This window comes from Mustela lutreola, chromosome 4, assembly GCF_030435805.1.
Source record: "Mustela lutreola isolate mMusLut2 chromosome 4, mMusLut2.pri, whole genome shotgun sequence".
NCBI lineage: Eukaryota > Metazoa > Chordata > Mammalia > Carnivora > Mustelidae > Mustela > Mustela lutreola.
Genome location: NC_081293.1, coordinates 112,364,661 through 112,385,841, shown reverse-complemented (window position 1 = coordinate 112,385,841; position 21,181 = coordinate 112,364,661). Strand labels below are relative to the sequence as shown.

At 35.1% G+C, this 21,181-nt stretch overlaps 1 protein-coding gene across 1 annotated transcript in view; it reads right to left on the bottom strand.

The window, feature by feature from the left end:
• COG5 (component of oligomeric golgi complex 5) overlaps positions 1-21,181 on the bottom strand; it is a 300,018-nt gene that overhangs the window by 244,975 nt on the left and 33,862 nt on the right. Inside the window, exon 6 of the mRNA XM_059170806.1 lies at positions 14,522-14,642. Within this exon, the coding sequence (XP_059026789.1) occupies positions 14,522-14,642 (121 nt within the window). The remainder of the gene's footprint in view (positions 1-14,521; positions 14,643-21,181) is intronic.

Sequence of the window (21,181 nt, the reverse complement as noted above, 5' to 3'; positions counted from 1 at the left end):
ATACTAGCAAACTGAATTCAGCAGCACATTAGAGGATTACACACCATGACCAAGTGGAATTTATGTGTGTAATGCAAAAATAGTTTAACATACAAAAATTAGCAAATAATGCATAATGAAGGAGGAAAAAAATCACATTATCATCTCAGTTTGCAAGAAAGGGATTTAACAAAAATTCAACATCCTTTTGTGACAAAAACACTTATAAAATATGAAGAGAAAAGAACTTCCTCTGCATACTAAAGACTCCACAAGAAAAACCCACAGCCAACATCATACTCAATGATGAAAAACCGACGTTTTCCCCTAAGACCAGGAAAAAAGGATGCATGCTTTCTCTACTTCTAGTTAAAATTGTACATGAAATTCTGGCCTTTGCAATTACACAAGAAAAAGAAATAAAAGTAATTCAAACTGGAAAAGAAGAGGTAATACTACTTCTGTTCACAGATGACAAGATCTTATATACAGAAAATCCTAAAGATGACACACACAGAGAGAGAGGTAAAAGATGAATGCAGTTATATTTCTATATACTAGCAATGAACAATTAAAAAAATAAAAAATAATTCCATTTATATTGTATCAAAATGAATAAAACAAGTAGGAACAAATTTAGGAGGAGGCTAAAAGCCTTATACACGGTCGCCAAACTATGGAAAGAAGCAAGATGCCCTTCAACGGACGAATGGATAAGGAAGATGTGGTCCATATACACTATGGAGTGTTATGCCTCCATCAGAAAGGATGAAAACCCAACTTTTGTAGCAACATGGACGGGACTGGAAGAGATTATGCTGAGTGAAATAAGTCAAGCAGAGAGAGTCAATTATCATATGGTTTCACTTATTTGTGGAGCATAACAAATAGCATGGAAGACATGGGGAATTAGAGAGGAAAAGGGAGTTGGGGTAAATTGGAAGGGGAGGTGAATCATGAGAGACTATGGACTCCGAAAAACAATCTGAGGGGTTTGAAGTGGCAGGGGGTGGGAGGTTGGGGTACAGGTGGTGGGTGTTATAGAGGGCACGGATTTCATGGAGCACTGGGTGTGGTAAAAAAATAATGAATACTGTTATGCTGAAAATAAATTAATTAATATTTTAAAAAAAGAAAAATTAAAAAAAAAAGCAAAAAAAAAAAAAAAAAAAGCCTTATACACAGAAAACTACAGAAGACATCCAAAAGAAATTAAAGACCTAAATAAAGGGGGTTAAAAGCCTTATACACAAAAAACTACAGAAGACATCCAAAAGAAATTAAAGACCTAAATAAATGGAAACACTGTCTTCATAAACTTGAAAACTAAGTATTTTAAGATGACAACACTGGGGCGCCTGGGTGGCTCAGTGGGTTAAAGCCTCTGCCTTCGGCTTAGGTCTTGATCCCAGGGTCCTGGGATAGAGCCCACTGTGGAGCTCTCTGCTCAGCAGGGAGCCTGCTTCCCTTCTTCTCTCTCTCTCTCTGCTTCTCTGCCTGTCAAATAAATAAAATCTTAAAAAAAAAAAAAAGATTATATGTGTCAACATACAGGTCATAAAGACCATATCACTATAAAGTATTAGTATTACTATCCAGAAAAGTTTAAAAGAAGTGTAATCAAGAAAGTGAAACAATCAAGAATCTTGATTCTTGATTGAATCAAGATTGAATCATGTACAATCTTGTAAAAACCTTGTACAATGTACAAGATTACAAAGAATCTTGTAATCAAGAAAGTGAAAAAGAAGTGAAATCAAGAAAATGAGAGAACTGACTGAAATGAATGAGATCTGATATGTTTATTTGTTTCATACAGGCAAGCAGTAGGTCTCAACTTCAAAGTTTAGACAGAAATAGGGATAATATCTAGTCACTAACTCTAGTTCCTCCTTTTCGCCTGCATCTATTTGCAAAGAAAGGCTTTCCAAAAAGTTTGGAACTGCTCAGCTCACGTCCCTCAAATTCCCTTAGCTCAGATGAGATCACATGTCTATAAACAATTACAGGAAAGAAAGAAACTACCAAGACCAATCATGATCTAAGCCCTGGAGTAAGGGCGGCCTCTTCCCTGAGCCCAGGGTTACTAAGATGAAAACTCAACAAATCTGCCAGAAAGGAAGAAGAGGGGGAGAAAGGATTTGGGAAGACAATCAATAATGTATTATTACACTGAAGGAATACAGATCCATAGTTCTGAAAGCTGAATTAAAATGTAAGAGTTGGCATCCTGTTTTGAAAAATAAAGATCCTATCCAATTGCTCTTTCCTGAAACAGATGAAGGAGGTGTTCAGGAATAGTTGCAGACAAATTCAACATTTTCCTCCAGCAGCAGCTCTGGATAAACTTGAGAAGTAAAGAAACTGAATCTCCAGAGATGTAGACCATATAATTTAGATACAGAGATTTTCAAAGCAGATGTTACCAATTCCTATAAATGCTAAGAAAAATCTTTATTAATCTCCATGTACCATCTCATTCTGAGCATCATGCCTTTTTAATGTACTCACCAGAATAAATCTGCCATAAGATATATCCCTACCTAACAAACTTGGCCATTTTGAGTTATATGGTATTAACTAATTGGATTATAGAGAATGGTTTTCCGACAGAATATCAGATTTTTTCTGCAAAGTGGAATTATTGTAATATATTGATGTATTAATCTTATTTTTAATATGTAAATAATATAGACCACCACCACTGAACACTGAACATACTCCTAGTTGTGATAATAAAATTATATTATCAGCATTATCTTCCATTTAGATATGGTAGAAAAGTATATTTCTGATTCACTGCAATGGATTTCAAGTCTGTAATGTAGAAATTAAAACAAATGACTGAAACTGCATCCTGTTTTACTGAACACGTCTCTCAGAATCTCATACCTGCCTACCTACCCTGTTGTTTATACAGTATTAATATGTTAAACTCTGGGGGGCATCTGGATGGCTCAGTCTGTTAGGCATCTGCCTATCCAGTGCCCCATCTTGCATCTGGCCCCCTGTTCAGTGGGGCATCTGCTTCTCACTCTCCTCACTCGCGCTCACTTCATCAAATAAATTAAAAAATAAAATAAAATAAAAAATAAAATGCTACTCTATAAATATACTTACAATCATAAATTTATATCACTTTTAGCTCATTTACCAAACCAAAGACTGATAAAAATGTTTCATGTAGTTCTAGGCTTTTTTTATACAGAAAGTAATGAAGTATAATGGCAATGAAAAGCAGAACATCCCACTTAAGCTTCCCACAAAATATGAGACTGAGAGATCCAAATGCAATTCACTAAGAAGTAGGCTAACAGGGACGCCTGGGTGGCTCAGTTGGTTAAGCAGCTGCCTTCGGCTCGGGTCATGATCCCAGCGTCCTGGGATCGAGTCCCACATCGGGCTCCTTGCTTGGCAGGGAGCCTGCTTCTCCCTCTGCCTCTGCCTGCCTCTTGGTCTGCCTGTGCTCGCTTGCTCTCTCTCCGTCTCTTACAAATAAATGAATAAATAAAATCTTTAAAAAAAAAAAAAAGAAGTAGGCTAACACCATTTTTAAGGAACAGTCAATAAAATAATCCAGTAAAAAAAAAAGTCAGTTAAATAAAATGCCTGTATTTCTGAGGCACTGTTCATATACATTAAAAATATACTTTAATTTTTAAAAACTAACATTAACTGTATGTATACTGAAATGGAAAAGAGCTTGAGATCTACTAGACTAAGCATCCAAATGGAAAAAAAAAATAGAACCCAGAAATAAAAAAAAATTTGATACATTACTAGTCCAAAGAACCTTACACTAAATAAATCACTCTCAAATACTCATAAATGTTATAGCAAGGGATGACAAATAGTAAGGTTTAATACAGAGCTTCCATAAGCATTAAATGACCATATAGAATAAAATATACACTTAGAAATGCTACTGTAACTTTGAAATGTATGAAAATATTCTGAAGTTTATAAAAAGTAAGTTGCGGGCACCTGGGTGGCTCAGGTCATGATCTCAAGGTTCTAGGATCAAGTCCCACATCAGGCTCCCTGCTCAGGGGGAGCCTGCCTCTCCCTCTCCTGCTGTTTCCCCCCACTCTCGCTCTATCTCTCCTTCTCTCAAATAAATAAGTAAAATTAAGGAAAAAAAGTAAGCTGCTTGTTTTGTCTGGATGTTATCCTGCTTTTTTGATACTGTGTGATAAAAGATAAAACCAATAAGATAGGATCATAAATGCTGTGTGGTTATCATCTGTTAAATATAAACTTTAGTAACACTGAATATCATCAGTTAAAAAGAAAGCTAGTGTATAATTTTAATATGCTTATCTCTACAACAGGCAAACCCATACCTAAGCATAAGTCCATTATTTTGAACATGTGGATTTGAACACAGCATCACCCCCACCTGGTGGCAGCTGAACCAGTCACATACTAAGTAATTTAGAGACAATCTAAAGCAAATGTACTTACTGAAAAGGTTTATCATCACAGGTAATTACAATATAGTTTGAAAAATGCATATTGAGGGAGGGAGAAAAACCATAAGAGACTCTTGATCTCAGGAAACAAACTGAGGGTTGCTGGGGTGGGGGTGGGGGGAGGGACGGGGTGGCTGGGTGAAGGACACTGGGGAGGGTATGTGCTATGGTAAGTGCTGTAAATTGTGTAAGACTAAGGATTCACAGAATCAAATAATACCCCTGTAGCCCTGAAGCAACTAATACATTATATGTTAATAAAAGAAAAGAAAAAGAAAAATGCATATTGAACTTTCCATATTGGAGTTGTCATCAAAAAACTTATGCATATATTAAATGCATTTAAGAAATCACCTTGGGTAAATACCCAATAGTGCAAACGTAGTGATCCAAAGGGGCACATGCACCTGAATGTTGATAGCAGCAATGTCCACAATAGCCAAACTATGGAAAGAACCTAGATGTCCATCAACAGATGAATGGATCAAGAAGATGTGGTATATATACACAATGGAATACTATGCAGCCATCAAAAGAAATGAAATCTTGCCATTTGCGACAACATGGATGGAATTAGAGTGTATCATGCTTAGCGAAATAAGTCAAGCAGAGAAAGACAACTATCATATGATCTCCCTGATATGAAGAAGTGGTGATGCAACATGGGGGCTTAAGTGGGTAGGAGAAGAAGAAATGAAACAAGATGGGATTGGGAGGGAGACAAACCATAAGTGACTCTTAATCTCACAAAACAAACTGAGGGTTGCTGGGGGGAGGGGGTTTGGGAGAAGGGGGTGGGATTATGGACATTGGGGAGGGTATGTGCTTTGGTGAGTGCTGTGAAGTGTGTAAACCTGGTGATTCACAGACCTGTACCCCTGGGGATAAAAATATATGTTTATAAAAAATAAAAATTAAAAAAAAAAAAAGAAATCACCTTGGGGGTAATTTAATACTGGAAAGAGTTATATGCATATTTACAAACTTTCCTAACAGAAGAAAATTTTAGTAAGCTTGAAATAATAAAACTTTGTGAAATTTTCACTAACTACATCATCTTGTAGACATCTCTAAAAACTAATCAGTTCAGTAAATTATCGGTCACCTACTACAGGTCAAAGTATATAAATCATACTTCTTTCACCTCTGCATAAATCATAAATGTTTGCTTGTAAGTACTGTTTTATAAGATTGAGAAAGTATATCAGTTACAAAAGAACAGTAATAGAGGAAACACAGATAATCTTTTCCTTCTACATTAAATATTTCTCCAAATGCTTCTCTGATAAATTTGGTTTACAGAATATTTTCTCATGATACACAGTAGTAATGTATCGCAGCTTAGCAACGAAATTATAAAACTAAGAAAACAGGACATAAATAAGCAATAAAAATTAATTTTTATTATATCAACTACTTAATTATAACTTATGCTTGGTTATGCTTTTTAAAAAATGATCTTTAAATGTTAATTAAGTAAAACTTTAATGTAGAAGTTACTAACAACAGCCAACCAATAATCACAACATAAAATACATTATAAAAATATGGTATATCTCAAATGTCATTTTTTTACCTTTTTTTTTTTTTTTTTTTTTTTTTTAAAGAACCCTGGGAGATCTACTAATGACAGCAATGCCTTTTGTAAAGTAATTGAATGATGCTATAGAGTTTATGGAAAAGAGTATCACTGATGGTTAAGAATTCAGGCTCTGCCATCAGATTTTTACAGATATATCAGGCATGTGACCTTAGAAACCACCAGAATATGAGGTCTTATAAAAAGGAGAGGAACTCCTTCTAGGCTTTGTTCATTGTACATCTGCAATACCAAGAACAGCACATGGCACATGTAGCAGGCATTTAGTAAATACTGACTGAATGAACAAATTAATTTATCTAAGTCTTATGGTGAGAAATTGACTGGAGTTTCTTTCTGATCACTTCATGGAAAAAGCAAATGAACCAAGAGGAAAAGGGTGGAAAGAGAGGAGACTGGTTTCTCCCATGGTTGATGAGAATAATAATAACAATAATAACATCATCGTTGTGATCAGTTTTATGCTTCATTTCAAATAAGAACATACCTTAAACTTCCCAAACATAAAAACTATATTTACTCACATTATACCAGGTTTCTACCAAGTCTCAGGGCTTATGTGTACTACAACCTGTTTGCTAAATAAACTAAACAAATTATAAATTGTGATTTCCATGAAAAGACTAGAGAATATCCATACGAAAGACTGGTCTGCTTACTTTTTTATGAAAAATTTTTTCTCCTCCAATCCTTATTTGTAGGATAAGTAAAAATTAATTAGTTACTAAAATTTTTTTTAACTACCTAGAAGTAAAGCTAATATAAATCAATATAGATGCACACATATATTATTTTTAAAAATAATAAAAATCTTTGAAGATATAAAAATAGACTGGAATGAATGAGAAGACATATTTCTGTTTACAAAGCACCCATACTATAAAAAGATTCAAAGTTTATTATATTAACCTATAAATCTGAAGTATCTAAACACTAACAAGTTTATTTCAGCAAGTGGGATTAGCAGAAAATCATTCTAAAATTCAAGAGACCAAATGTATGATGGAAATTTAGGGAACTCTCAAACTCCCAATTCATATCTGGGATATAACTGTACTCAGCACTGACATATAATTTTAATTGGAAGCAAAAACCTAATCAATTTTATTGTGTCCTACTTGGATAAAATAATGTATAAACTAAAATAGGGACGGTCAACAACATGAAGCATAAAAGAAGAAATAAAAACTTAAGAATCAAAAGATTGGCAGTGACCAAAGAGAGGGTTCTCCATTACCCAACACTTATTCAGAACTCCAGGTAAAAGTATGCACGTTATTAATGTGAAGCTGTAATAAGCGTCAGGCTTATCACAGTTTGCGCCAAATATCTGAATCATACAACCAGCTTCCCTTGATCTAACTCAAATTGTACCAACAAGTCTCTGATTACAAATTTGTTTTTCCATTTAATCCATCCGGAGAGAAAATTAAATGTGTTCAGCCCAATGAACAGCACATATCTCATTGCAAATTAATGAACAGTGTTCTAGATTACAAACCAGTATCCTGTGAATTTGGTTAATGTGAAGGGAAAGATGAAGCATTAGCATAGATTTGTAGAATCAAGAAAATTTCAGAAGTATGAGCTGTCATTACAGTTTGTGAGAGGTCCAATCACCCCGACCTATGTATGAATCCCCTACTCCATTTCTCCCCAAAAGCTGTGAAAAGAATGCCTATCAATGGGAGAAGGAAGAAGAATCATGAATCATCTCTGCCTCAACCCAAGACTCACAAAAAGCTAGGCTGTGATCCCCCTAAGGATCATCCCTTTTTCACTCATATTGCTGGTCTCGGATTTGTTGCTCATTCTTATTACATATATTTTTCTTATTATATATTTTTACAAGTCAAATTAATGCCTTCTTTAAAACAAGTCAGGCAATGAAATATCCATACACAATTAATTCTCGTCATTAACAAAATAAAGTTTCTAAGCCAGAAAAAGTGAGAGAGAAATAAACCCTGAATTACAGGAACTTTACAAGGTAAATATTGGCTCTTGGTAGTCATGACTCTTCAAAAACCTTTGGTAAATTTTAAGATAATTAAAGATTCATGGTTTAAAAAAAAAAAAACTTTCAAAAGTAAGGGTCTAATACAAGGAAGGAGAAATAAAATGGAAGGAATCGAAATGAAATCGCAAGTAGAGAGGAACTAGGTTCAAACTGAATTTCTTAACTACTCCAAGGCAACTAGTTATACAAGAAAAGATTCATCTACCTAAAATTGAAACAGTACAGTCTTCCATGTTCTCTCTACATTTACATATTCTAATCCAATAGTATCCAGCAGAATTTTAACATTTGATAACACTAAAGCAGAGAGTACACTAGATTCCTCACCAATAAGTGTATGATAGATAGGTCAAGGTATCTCTATTATAGGTAGAATACCTCATAGTGTTCCAAAGGAGAAAACAAGTAAGGTTGATTGTGGAAATGTAGCACTTTCTGGTTTCACCACTATAGCTTCCATTCAACACAGAAAAAGTAAAAAATGCATTCCATGGAATAAAGGAATCTGTTATTCAACCTGATCAAGAAACACTGATATTACAAAAACCTTTCCCATAGTTCTTTTTTTTTTTTAAGATTTTATTTATTTATTTATTTGACAGAGAGAGATCACAAGTAGGCAGAGAGGCAGAGAGAGAGAGAGAGGAGGAAGCAGGCTCCCTGCCGAGCAGAAAGCCTGATGCGGGACTCGATCCCAGGACCCTGAGATCATGACCTGAGCCAAAGGCAGCGGCTTAACCCACTGAGCCACCCAGGCGCCCCCTTTCCCATAGTTCTAATCTTAAGTAATTTCAGACACTAGTTTAATTTATAAGAAGGTCTCCTTCCAGCGGTGCCTGGGTGGCTCAGTGGGTTAAAGCCTCTGCTTTTGGCTCAGGTCATGATCCCAGGGTCCTGGGATTGAGCCCCGCATTGGGCTCTCTGCTCAGCAAGGAGCCTGCTTTTCTTCCTCTCTCTCTCTGCCTGCCTCTCTGCCTACCTGTGATCTGTTTCAAATAAATTTTAAAAAAATAAATACATAATTTAAAAAAGAAGGTCTCCGTCCTCTGGTTCACAATGACAGCTTACCAAACGGCCCCCAAAATTCTAAAAAGGTATCAAGCTTATAAATCATGTAGAGATCCCACCTTGATGGGCTAACAACAATTTTAAAAGATAGCTAGTAAAAGTACCAAAAATACATTTTTAAGTACATTATCTTGCTGATGCTCAAAAAACATTATCAGTTTGTAGTAAGGCTCATCTAAATTTTCATCTAGTCTTGGGACTCTTCTTAAAGAAAAGCCTTAAATCAATGATACAATTTAATCGTGAAACCTACACTAAGTAGTTTTAAAAATCATTACATAAAGTCTGCATTAAAAATTACAAGTATGGGGCGCCTGGGTGGCTCAGTGGGTTAAAGCATCTGCCTTCAGCTCAGGTCATGATCCCAGGGTCCTGGGATCAAGCCCCGAATCAGGATCTCTGCTCTGCGGGGAGCCTGCTTCCTCCTCTCTGCCTGCCTCTCTGCTTACTTGTGATCTCTCTCTGTCAAATAAATAAATAAAATCTTTAAAAAAAAAATTACAAGTATGCCTGCGCAACTTGTGCTTATTCTCTGTAAGACACTAGTACAATTTTAATGTTTATTGCCCAAATGCCTAATTTTTATTGCCCCAAGGTGCTGTTGAGCACCTTATATGCATAGCTACCATCCATTTATCTTCTATGGTGAAGTGTCTGTACAAATCTTTTACCTATTTTTAAATTGTATTGTTTGTGTTCTTACCAAGTTTGTAGAGTGTTCTACATATTCTGGACACTAGTCCTTTAGCAAACATATACTTTGCATGTATTTTCTTCCTGTTGATGGCTTGCCTTTTCATTCTTCTAATAGAATCACTCAACAGAAGTTTTAAATTTTGATAAAATCTAATTTATCAGTTTTTCTGTGTGTGAACTACGTTTTGAGTGATGTATCTATGAAATCATTTTCTAATTCAAAGTCACAGAAATGTTCTCTTGTATTTTCTTCTAGATATGCTCTAACTTGGGTTTTACATTTAGAGCTAGGATCCAATCAGTTAGTTTATTGTATAGGAAGTGAGGTATGATTACAAGTTCACTGTTTCACATATTGCTACCCAACTGTGCCAGTACCATCTATTGAAAAGACTACCTTTTCCCTGATAAATTTGTCAAAAATCAGTTGTTCATTTAAGTGTGGGTCTATTTCTAGACTCACTATTCAATTCCATTGATCTGTTTGTCTATCTTTTTGCCTTGTTTACTATCAGTTTTTATAGTAAGTCTTCAAATCAAGTGGGGGTAATCTTTCAATTCTGTTCTCTTTTAAAACTTTTGTCTGAGCCTGGTGATGGGTACTAAAGAGGGCATGGATTGCATGGAGCAGTGGGTTATATGCAAACAATGAATCATGAAAAACTACATAAAAAACTAATGATGTACTGTATGGTGACTAACAGAAAATTAAAAAAAAAAAAAGCTTTGTGTATCTAGATCCTTTGCATTTCCATATGAATTTTCAAATCACTTTGTTAGTTTCTAAATAAAAGCCTGCTGGGATTCAGATTATAACCACTTTGAATTCATATAGATCATAGGGAGAATGAACATCTTAGCAAACACTATTAAGTCTTCCATTTCAGAGACAAGATTTATTAATTTATGTCTTTTTTCACCATTCACAAAGTTTTCTAGTTCTCTGGATGTCTTAGGAATCTTTTGTCAAATTCAACCTAAGTATTTCATATTTTTCATGCTATTATAAATGGTATTTTTGAATTTCAATTTCCAATTGTTTGTTAATAGTAGAGCATATGGAAATAAAACTAACTTTTGTATATTAATATTGTATCCTGACATCTTGCTAAACTCCTTATTAATTTAAATTTTTTGTAAACTTAAAACAAAGTATCACTATCAGGATGGTTAAAAGTAACAAGACTATCTATTATAAGTATTGGCATGTGGAGGAAGTAGAATTTTCATACACTACCGGTAGGAATGTAAAATTTTACAACTACTTTGAAAAACACCTTGGCAATTTCTTAAAAAGTTAAGCATATGTCTACCATATGATCTAGCCATTCCACTCCTATGTATTTACCAAAGAGAAATGAAAGCATATGTCCACACAAAGACTTATATATGAACGCTCATAGCAGTTTCATTTGTTACAGCCAAAAACTAGAAACAACCCAAATATCCATCAATAGGTTAATGGATAAACCAACTGTGGGATATCTACTAGAATACTGCTCAGAAATAGAAAGCAATGAGTTACTGATACACAAAACAACATGGATAAGTCTCAAAATTAACTGACTGGAAGAAGCCACAAAAACCAATATGAACTGTTTGATTTCATTTATATAAAATATTCTAGAGTGCCAACTAAATCTAGAGTGACAAAAAGATCAGCAAATGCCTGAGGAAGGCTTGCCAAATGCCATGAGGAAATTTTGGGGAGTGAGAGTCATGTTCATTACCTTGATACTGGTGATGTCTCATGTCAAAACTACCAAACTATACATTTTCAATAAGTGTAGGGTTTTTTTGCATGCCATTTAGACCTCAATTTAAAAAAATAAAATAAATATAAATATAGACTAATTGTCACCAGGGACCGGAATATACTTTTTATATCAGAATATAGGTCAAATACTGTAAAATTTGACATTTTATGTGCACAGCTCAGCAGCTTTTCTGTATATTGATGAGGCTGTGCAACAATCACCACTATTTAATTCCAGAATATTTTCATCACCCCAAAGAGAAATCTGTAGCTGTTAGCAGTCACTCTACATTCCCTCCAGTCCTTCAAAATATACAATTTCTAGATGACAATGTATTTCATCAGGTCTCTGCAATTCAACCCTCAAGACCTTTCAAGTTTAAGAGATTATTTTAAGTTAATTTCAAGGTCCTGTGTAAACACTTCTACTCTTCATCATTTTCTTCTTTCTAATGAGAATCAGAACTATATTGATAAAGACATGGATAATTTCAGAGATGTTCCAATCATAAAATATCATTTTGTATATATGTGTAATTGTAACAGTGATTCCCAATTATTACTTTTGTTAAAATATTAATCCCCAAAGTAGAAACTTTATCTTCCTCTTGGCTTTCCTGTTGGCTAAGACAGAACCACAGCAGTGAATGACAAAGAGATGATGTCTTTGCAAATTTTGAATGGTACATAATCTGAAAAGCTTTAAAAATTTAAGTTAACATAATCCATCTTGAGATAATTCCACCATGAACTACATTTTCCAACAACTATTCATCATTTAATATTTTAAAAACTTTGGGTAAAGCCAATGCCTCACTGGAAGGATAATTTATACTCTATATTGAACCAACTCTGAACATTATGATTGATACTTGTGTCTGGTTTTTTTTTTTTATTAAAAGAAGACATCACCATTTGCATTACAGCATATGTTTTTTCTAGAAAAAAATGATAGTCATAATCAGAATCTAGCGATTTTTTTATTATGGAACAGTGTCAGTGATGAAAAATGTACATAATAAACCCTGGAATAATTTGTGCCTGTTTTTAATGATTCTATTATCCTGCAGGTTATTTTGGGAGCAAAGATATGAAATGTGATAAAGCAAAAAATAAAAGCTGATACTAGAATTTTTACACTCCTACATTTAGCACATACTGTGAAGAAAAGACTCAAGCGTTACTCACTGATTAAAAATGAACTTTTTAACAGACTCTTAACTGTACAGAACAAACTAATGATTACCAGAGGAGAGGTGGGAAGGGGAATGGGTTAAACAGGTGATAGAGATTAAGGAGTGTGCTTGCTGTGATGAGCAGCAGGTGATCTATGAAAGTGTTAAATCACTACATTATATACCTGAAACTAATAGAACACTGTATGTTAACTAGAACGTAAAAACTTAATTTTTTAACTTAAATAAATAAAAATTAACTTTTTATATAAGATATTCCAAGCATACTAAATCACAAGTTAGGTATATGCCCAATGATGTGCCTAAGCAATGTATTTGAGGATTAAAAATTGATACTGAAGTATCATTTATAAGGAGGCTATATTTCTTTAGGAAAAAATATGGAATAAGCATTTCAAACTGACTATGTAATTCAAATATCAAAGACAGAAAAATTCAAAAACATGTAATGCATATCTTTCTGATATTATTTTCAAAGCACACCACCAAGAGTAAGTAGATGCTCGATACCTGAATTGGGTATCATCAAAGACCTCTGAACCTACAAAGGTACAGAATCACTAAACATATCCACTTCAGAAAAATTACCAGGTACCCAAAGAAAAGAAGAAAACCACAAAGCCTCATTAAAATGCAAGTGTCAGTTCTACACTATTCAAAATTTTGCCTGAAATATGAACTATATCATCATGGACCTTGCAGCCTGTTAACAGTCAAAACCATTAGTGTTAAACCCTTGGATGTCAAGACTCTGTTCTAAATGCTTGAAAGATAAACGAACATATGAAGAAATGAATTCAATAAATCTTCTAGGCAGAATGTCAACATAGGATTTGTCACCTAAAAAAAATAACATTTCTTCTACAGAAATGAAAATTAAGTTCACATGAAAACCTGTACCCAAGGGGCGCCTGGATGGCTCAGTGGGTTAAAACCTCTGCCCTCAGCTCAGGTCATGGTCCCAGGGTCCTGGGATCGAGCCCCACATCGGGCTCTCTGCTTCCCCCTCTCTCTCTGCCTGCCTCTTTGCCTACTTGTGATCTCTGTCAAATAAATAAATAAAATCTTAAAAAAAAAAAAAAAAAAAAAACCTGTACCCAAATGTTCACAGTAGCTCTATTCATAATGACCAAAAACTAGAAACAACATAAATTTCCTTCAGTCCTTGAATCATAAACTGTGGTACAACTACACAACAATATTCCACCAAACACCGAGTAACAAACAATGGTATAAATAAAAACTTGGATAAATCTCAGAACCATTATGCTAAGTACAAAAAGCAGTCTCTAAAGGTTACATACTTCATAATCCCATTTATGTGACATTCTCCAAAAAATAAAACTAAACTGATGGAGAACCAATCAGTGGTTGCCAAAGTTAGGTGGGGAGGTGAGACTCTAGAGGGATAGCAGGAGGGAATTTTGGGGGTGATGGAACTTATTCTATATCCGTGCTACCAATTACATGAGTCTATGCTTGTGTTAACACTCATAGGAATGTATACCCAGAAAAAAACAGCCAATCTTATCACATGAGAATTTAAAAAATAAACTGCATTTCTAAGAAATCAACTAATTTTTCACCCATTTTGAAAAGTGTGACCATGTTGTATACCGGCAATTGTTAAATACATTTATTCAATAATATTTGTTACTGGTGATAACGCCAACAAATCAAGTGACTGAAAAATCTGTAAAAGTGTATTCGCTTTTTAATCAAAAGAGGACTTACCAAGTTCATTAAGACTCTGAGCAGCTTTTGTTATCTCTCTACTTCCCCCTTGCAGTTGTCCTTGGAGTCTCTTAGTGAGATACAAGATGCGAATTATTCTCCGAAGCAAATCACAGGCAACCTGTGCAAATATCACAATGTTCAATAAGTGTAATCAATCATGAAGTTTTATTACTATTCTGATGTGAATCTGTCCATTCTTTCCAGATGTTAAAGACTCATTTATGTCTTTTTTATGTTTTCTACCCATCAGAAACCTAAACAAATCATAAAGCTTGGAAAGCATCATTTAACAAAAAACTTCAATCTATCCCAAAAGAAGAGATTTGGGGATTGAGGTGCTGTGCAACCTGGGAACTCCTTCCCTCGGTCCTAGACCAGTTTTCTTCTCTAAGCCAGTGGTTCTCAGTCTTCATATTAAATTCAAATGTGTAGGTTCAAAAGTTCCAAGCCAATGCCATAGCCTGATCAATTAAATCAGAATCTGTAGAACTGGGAACTAAGCATCAGTATTTTTTTTTTTTAATCTTCAGTGGTGCCAATGTGCCAGCAAGGTTGATGGCCACTGTGTTGGTGCTGCCTACCTATTGCCTCTTATTGTTTCTAGTTCTGGTTTCTCTTTTCTAGGTCCACAGGGGAGCAGACTTAAATCTTCTCCTGATTTCATTAGACCTTAAAGAGTATCCCCTACCTGAATTTTCCCAATGGTTCTTTTATCACTGATAACAAACTATGAAACAGAGTTATTAAAACAAAAAGAAACTACTATATGTATGTGTGTATGTACGTATGTATATGTACGTGTGTGTGTGCATTTAACACTTCCTATTCTCTTTTCATCACCAGATCTAATACTGCATCTTTACCTAGCCAGAAGACTAAGACACAAAAGAAGACCCATGTATTTCAGGACACTATTATGGAAGCTGGATCCAGAGGAATTGCCTCAGGGAGAAACAGAAGAGGGGAGACTGATGGAATAATAGATATGTAGTGACCTTTAGCATCAGGAGTGATAACAAAGAGAGACAGTCTATGCTGCTCATTACCACCATCTTTATGGCCCTAAAGCTGGTTGAGAAGAACATCTCCCATCTAAGGAGGAAAATCATAACTGGAGGCAATAAGAATGAAAAGCACCAGGAAGAGTTAAGACTCCATCTATAAACCCTTTTTTTTTTCCCTAAATGAAACACACATACACATCCAGACCCAGAATCACACTTGCACCCACATAACATACAGAGACACAAAACATAACATTTGTTCAAAAATACAATGTTTACAAACATATATAAGACAAAGGCGACCAGTTACTAAACAGGCTTCCCTGAATGTTTTTTCTGAGTAACTATAGTCTACAAGAACTTACAATGATAAAAAATGCCAACTAAGAATTTGTCCCTGAAAATTGGAAGATTTGGGCATCTTTATCTTTTAATTAAATTTTATTTATTTTCTGAATAAGTAATATAAGCACAATTCAAGACTCAAAAGAAAAAAAGTCACCCTCATACCTCTATGTCACAAATATGCACTTATCAAAAACAGTCACTGTTATCAGTTTCTTGCTTGTCAGAACACCGTTTTTATTTTATTTTATTTTTTTTTTAAAGATTTTATTTATTTATTTGACAGAGAGAGATCACAAGTAGGCAGAGAGAGAGGAGGAAGCAGGCTCTCTGCTGAGCAGAGAGCCCGATGCGGGACTCGATCCCAGGACCCTGAGATCATGACCTGAGCTGAAGGCAGCGGCTTAACCCACTGAGCCACCCAGGCGCCCAGAACACCGTTTTTAAACAAACCATTTGGAATGCAGAATCCCTAGTAATCATTCCTCTGGGATTCTAAATACATTATGAGGAGAAATACCAGATCTTACTTTAGTCTAATCACCTAGAATTGTCCTTCTAGAATTCCCCAGTACATACCCAATAAAGGATATGCCCTCAAAAATGAAATCTTTGAACTCATTTCTAATGCTTTTATTTTTAACCACACTTAATCTGTCAGCAAGTCTTATCGACTATTCTGTTGCATAACACAACAGTTACATTATCTCTGGTCCTACAAGCATCACCTAATCCAAATCTTTACCACTTTCACCCTCACAATGTGGTGTACCAGTTAGCTTTCCAATCTCCTCCTGAAATCCACCCTGCTAGATTTATCTTCCTAGAAACACAGTTTCCAGCACTCCAACCCCCTTTTTAATAAACTTCAGCAGCTCTCTGCTGACAGATTATGTTGAATCTCTCACAGCAGCATTTAATGAAATGCTTGGTCAAAAAGTCTTAGATAATCTATAAGGCATCATTTACCACCTTTTCCTGATAGAGTGGCCTCCACTCTGGTCAATTTCCCTTCCTTAATTTTTATTTCAGACTTTTATAACCGAATATAATACAAACATTATTCAGCACTAAAAAGAAATGAGATATCAAGCCCGGAAAAGGCATAGAGGAACCTTAAATGCATGCTACTAAGTGAAAGAAGTTAATCTGAAAAGGTTGTATATTGTATGGTTCCAAGTATCTAACATTTCTGGAAAAGGCAAAACTATGAAGAAAGGAAAAAGATAGTGGCTGCCAAAGTTTAGAGGAATGAATAGGCCGAGTACAGAGGATTTTTAAAATACTCTGTATAACACTATAATGATGGACACAGGTCACCATACATTTGTCCCAAACCACTGAATGTACACCAAGAGTAATCCTGATGTAAACTATGGACTTCGGGAGATAGTGATGTGTCAATGTAAGTTCATCAAGTGTAACAGATATACCCTTCTGAGGGGTTGGGAGAGATGGTGATTAAGGGGAAGGCCATGCATGGGTGGGGACAGGGGGTATAGGAGACACCTCCATCTTCCTCTTACTTTCACTGTGAACCAAAAACTGCTCTTAAAAATATCTTTGAAATAGATGCAGATATTACAAACACAGAAAACCACATGCAAAAATTATAGCTAACTGAACCTAGAACCACCATGTAGATGGGAAGACAGAACCATGTCAGTGACTACAGAAGCCCTCCATGTATGTACCCTATCCTAGCTCTCCCATCCCAACCAAGAAATACCACTACTCTGGGTTTTGTGGTAATCACCTCCTTACTTTTATTTATGGTTTTATTACTCAAATGTATGTACCCAACTGCTATAGTTTAAATTTGCCTTTTTTTTTTTTAATACATATAGGTTCCCTTATCATCTCTTACTTTTTCTTTGCAATCTGCTAAGTATACTGGACCATCTGTCCTATACAGTTTCCCACAGACTGGGTTTCACGGAGTTCATTCCAACAGTGCAGCTGAACATGTTCCTCTGTCTTGCATGTTTCCTATATGTTGGCATTTGGACACAGACAGACTTGCCAGACTCAGGCTTAATATTTTGGGTACTTTCCTTAGGTAGTGGTGTATGTGCAACACATGCGTGATTTTCTCTCTTTCTGTGTCATTAGCAGTCACTGATAGTCAATGTCAAAATCCATTAAAATACAGAGATTACTCCAATTCTATCGTTTTGTCTTTATTTGCTAGCATATAAAATTTCCCCATAAAAAGAAACTTTACCTTACCTACTATTTGTTTACCTGGTGGTACTATTCATATAGAAAAGTAAAAAAAATATTTGATTCCTTTCCTTGCCTCATCAGATTTCAAAATTAAAGACTGCTTTCCTGAGATCTACAAAAGATGAACAATTAGTGGGTTTTGTTTTGTTTCGGATGTCAGTATGAACTCAGAGACTTAAACATAATAAATAAAGGATGCCACACTACTGTAGCTCTTATCTTTGCAGATGCTGACCTTATCCCTTTGTGGCCAGTGAGAGACTCTGAGGGTGATCAATTGTACCAAATGACTGAGAAAGAGGTCTTCCAGGACCTGAAACTTCCAATGCTAAAACTGGGATTGTTGGTCACCCCAAAGGCTCTTCAAGTTGCTCCTCAATCCTTTTGTCTTGACTTGTCTTGTAGTGGCTAATAGGTTCCTTGATATACAGTATAAAAATACTCCAGGATCATTTTATACATTTCATGCCCCACACCTGGAATCAAAGGTTTATCAAAGAAGCCCTAGTTTCTTTTAGATGTCAGGAGCATTTCAAGAACACATTCTGGGAACTAGGTTTGCTCATTTCTGTGACTTTTCAGCAGACATAGCTAGGAAATGTCAGAATCAAATTATCACATAAATATTCATTTGCTTTATTCCATAATATACATAAAACATTCTCAGATTCATATTATACATATACATATGTATAAAAATATATGCATATGTGATGTATATATCAAGATAAAATTAAAATACCTCATGAGTTCATACTGATATTTCCAATTAAAAATCAGGAGTACAGGGTGTTTACTTATTCTAACTTATATCTGTATTTTATTTCTTCTTCAGAGACTTCTGGCTCTGAGACATGAGAAATAACAGAATTAGAAAAATTTTAAATTATCCATTTGCTTTGCTGCACAACACACAGAAAACATTATCTCAATACAAAACCCACACTACAAACACAAATATGACAGCTGAAGATAGTTTTTAAAACATTGTTTTGCACATGCTCTCCATACATTTTTTTTAGAGTTGAGTTTTACTTGTCAAAACATACAGCCGTTACATATTATACTTCCCTTTATATCCTTCATTTAATCTCAGCTCTAACGCTAAACACCAGTCTTACTTTGGGGTTTTCTAGTCATTCTCGAGTGCGCTATCAGATTCTCAAGGAAAGATTCACAGGAGCAATCATCCCTGCATTCTTGTTTGTGGACGGCTGCCTCTATACTTGAACATCACTTTGGAAAGTCTATCAATTACCTATTGTTGCAAGAAAAAAACAACCCAAAACGTAGTGGTTGAACATGATTTGCTAGGTCCCACACTTCTGTAGGTAATTTTGGCAGGGTTCAAATGCCCCACATGTTGTCATTCTGCTGCACCTGGCTAAAAGTTGGTCTGGACAGTATCAGAATGCTTCAATCCAGTATCTGGTGCCTCAGTGCTTCTGCACCTATCATCTCCACGTGGTTAGCTGGGGCTTCCTCACAGCATGGTGGTCTCAAGGCAGGTGGTCTCAAGTCTGCTTACACAGACTGTGGCTTTCCCAAAGCAGAGCCAAACTGGCAATGCCCCCTGCAGGCAAGGCCCAGAACTAGCACAAGATCATTTCCACAGCACAGGTTCTTTGGTTTTGCTAAGGTAGTTGTTCTCTGTTTTTACAGCATTTGGGGGACACTGGCATTTTAAGTTACTACTATCTTTCCTCTTCCTTCCTTCCTTCCTGGCACATTCACTTGTTTGGTGGATAATTATACAGCTAGCAAAATAAGGCATCATTCCAATTCTATCTATAATAAAATAGATAAAATCAACACCACATTAACTGAAAACTGAAAAGGATCCTATTAAACTATATGGTAAAAACCACATACCTATAAAACATCAACATATAGAAAAGAGAAAATGTTTTAAGGACGATTCCTTCCTTCTTTATTCAAAATTTTCTCAAACTTTCTTACTTACATGATTTCAAAGTTTAAAAACTACATTAAAAACTTTACAGTAAAAAGCTAATATACAGGGCGCCTGGGTGGCTCAGTGGGTTAAGCCGCTGCCTTCGGCTCAGGTCATGATCTCAGGGTCCTGGGATCGAGTCCCACATCGGGCTCTCTGCTCAGCAGGGAGCCTGCTTCCCTCTCTCTCTCTCTGCCTGCCTCTCTGCCTACTTGTGATTTCTCTCTGTCAAATAAACAAATAAAATCTTAAAAAAAAAAAAAAAGCTAATATACGTGTAGGACTTTAAAAAAAAAAGGAAAATGATAAAAAGTTAAAAAAATAATTTTAAAAGATAAAAATGTTATATAATAGGTATGGGATTATATCTCAACAAAGCTGTTACACTGAAAGTTAAAAAACTCATTTTCTTATATAATTTTAAAGTTAAAAAAATTTAAATACTCTCTGTAAGAAATAATAGGCTCTTCAAAATTTCTTTCTGAAAAACTCTGAGGCAGTTCATAAGCAAACAATGTTACTAAAATGAGCTCAGATAGATGATTCTTGGGGTGATAATTAAATTCAACTCATGTATTCATGTATATAGATGAAGTCAGAAGCCTCTGCTTGGAGAAAGAAAAGGCTTCTGGAAAGAGAGTGAAATGGGGATAAAAAGCAAAAAGAATTAAATGTAAAAGTACTTTCTTCTAATTGAGAGAACAATCACAGTGATTTTATGTTCAAGGCAAAAACTTCGTAGCTCTTTCTTTCTTGCTTTCTTGTACCACATGCATTTAAATGAATTAAAAGCTCAAAGAATAAAAAGATTAAACAGGAAAATTAAAGTTTCCCCAATGTTCAAAACAGATATGACTAAACAAAGTGAACAGCATAAAAATGGTTAAAACATAATAAGCTTCAGAAGGGGCCCTAGACTTCAAAATAGTTTTAAAGGCAACACATTTCTAAGATGAATTTCCTTCCTAAAGTAAGCCTGCATAGGAGTCAATCCAAGAAAAATTCAAATACTGGAAATAAACATACCAAAATGTCCATAGGCATATTTCTTTATTTTCCCTTCACCTCTTTCTTCCATTATAATAATTTGGCCACAGTTATGACAGTTATCAACTTAGTTGTTCCTCT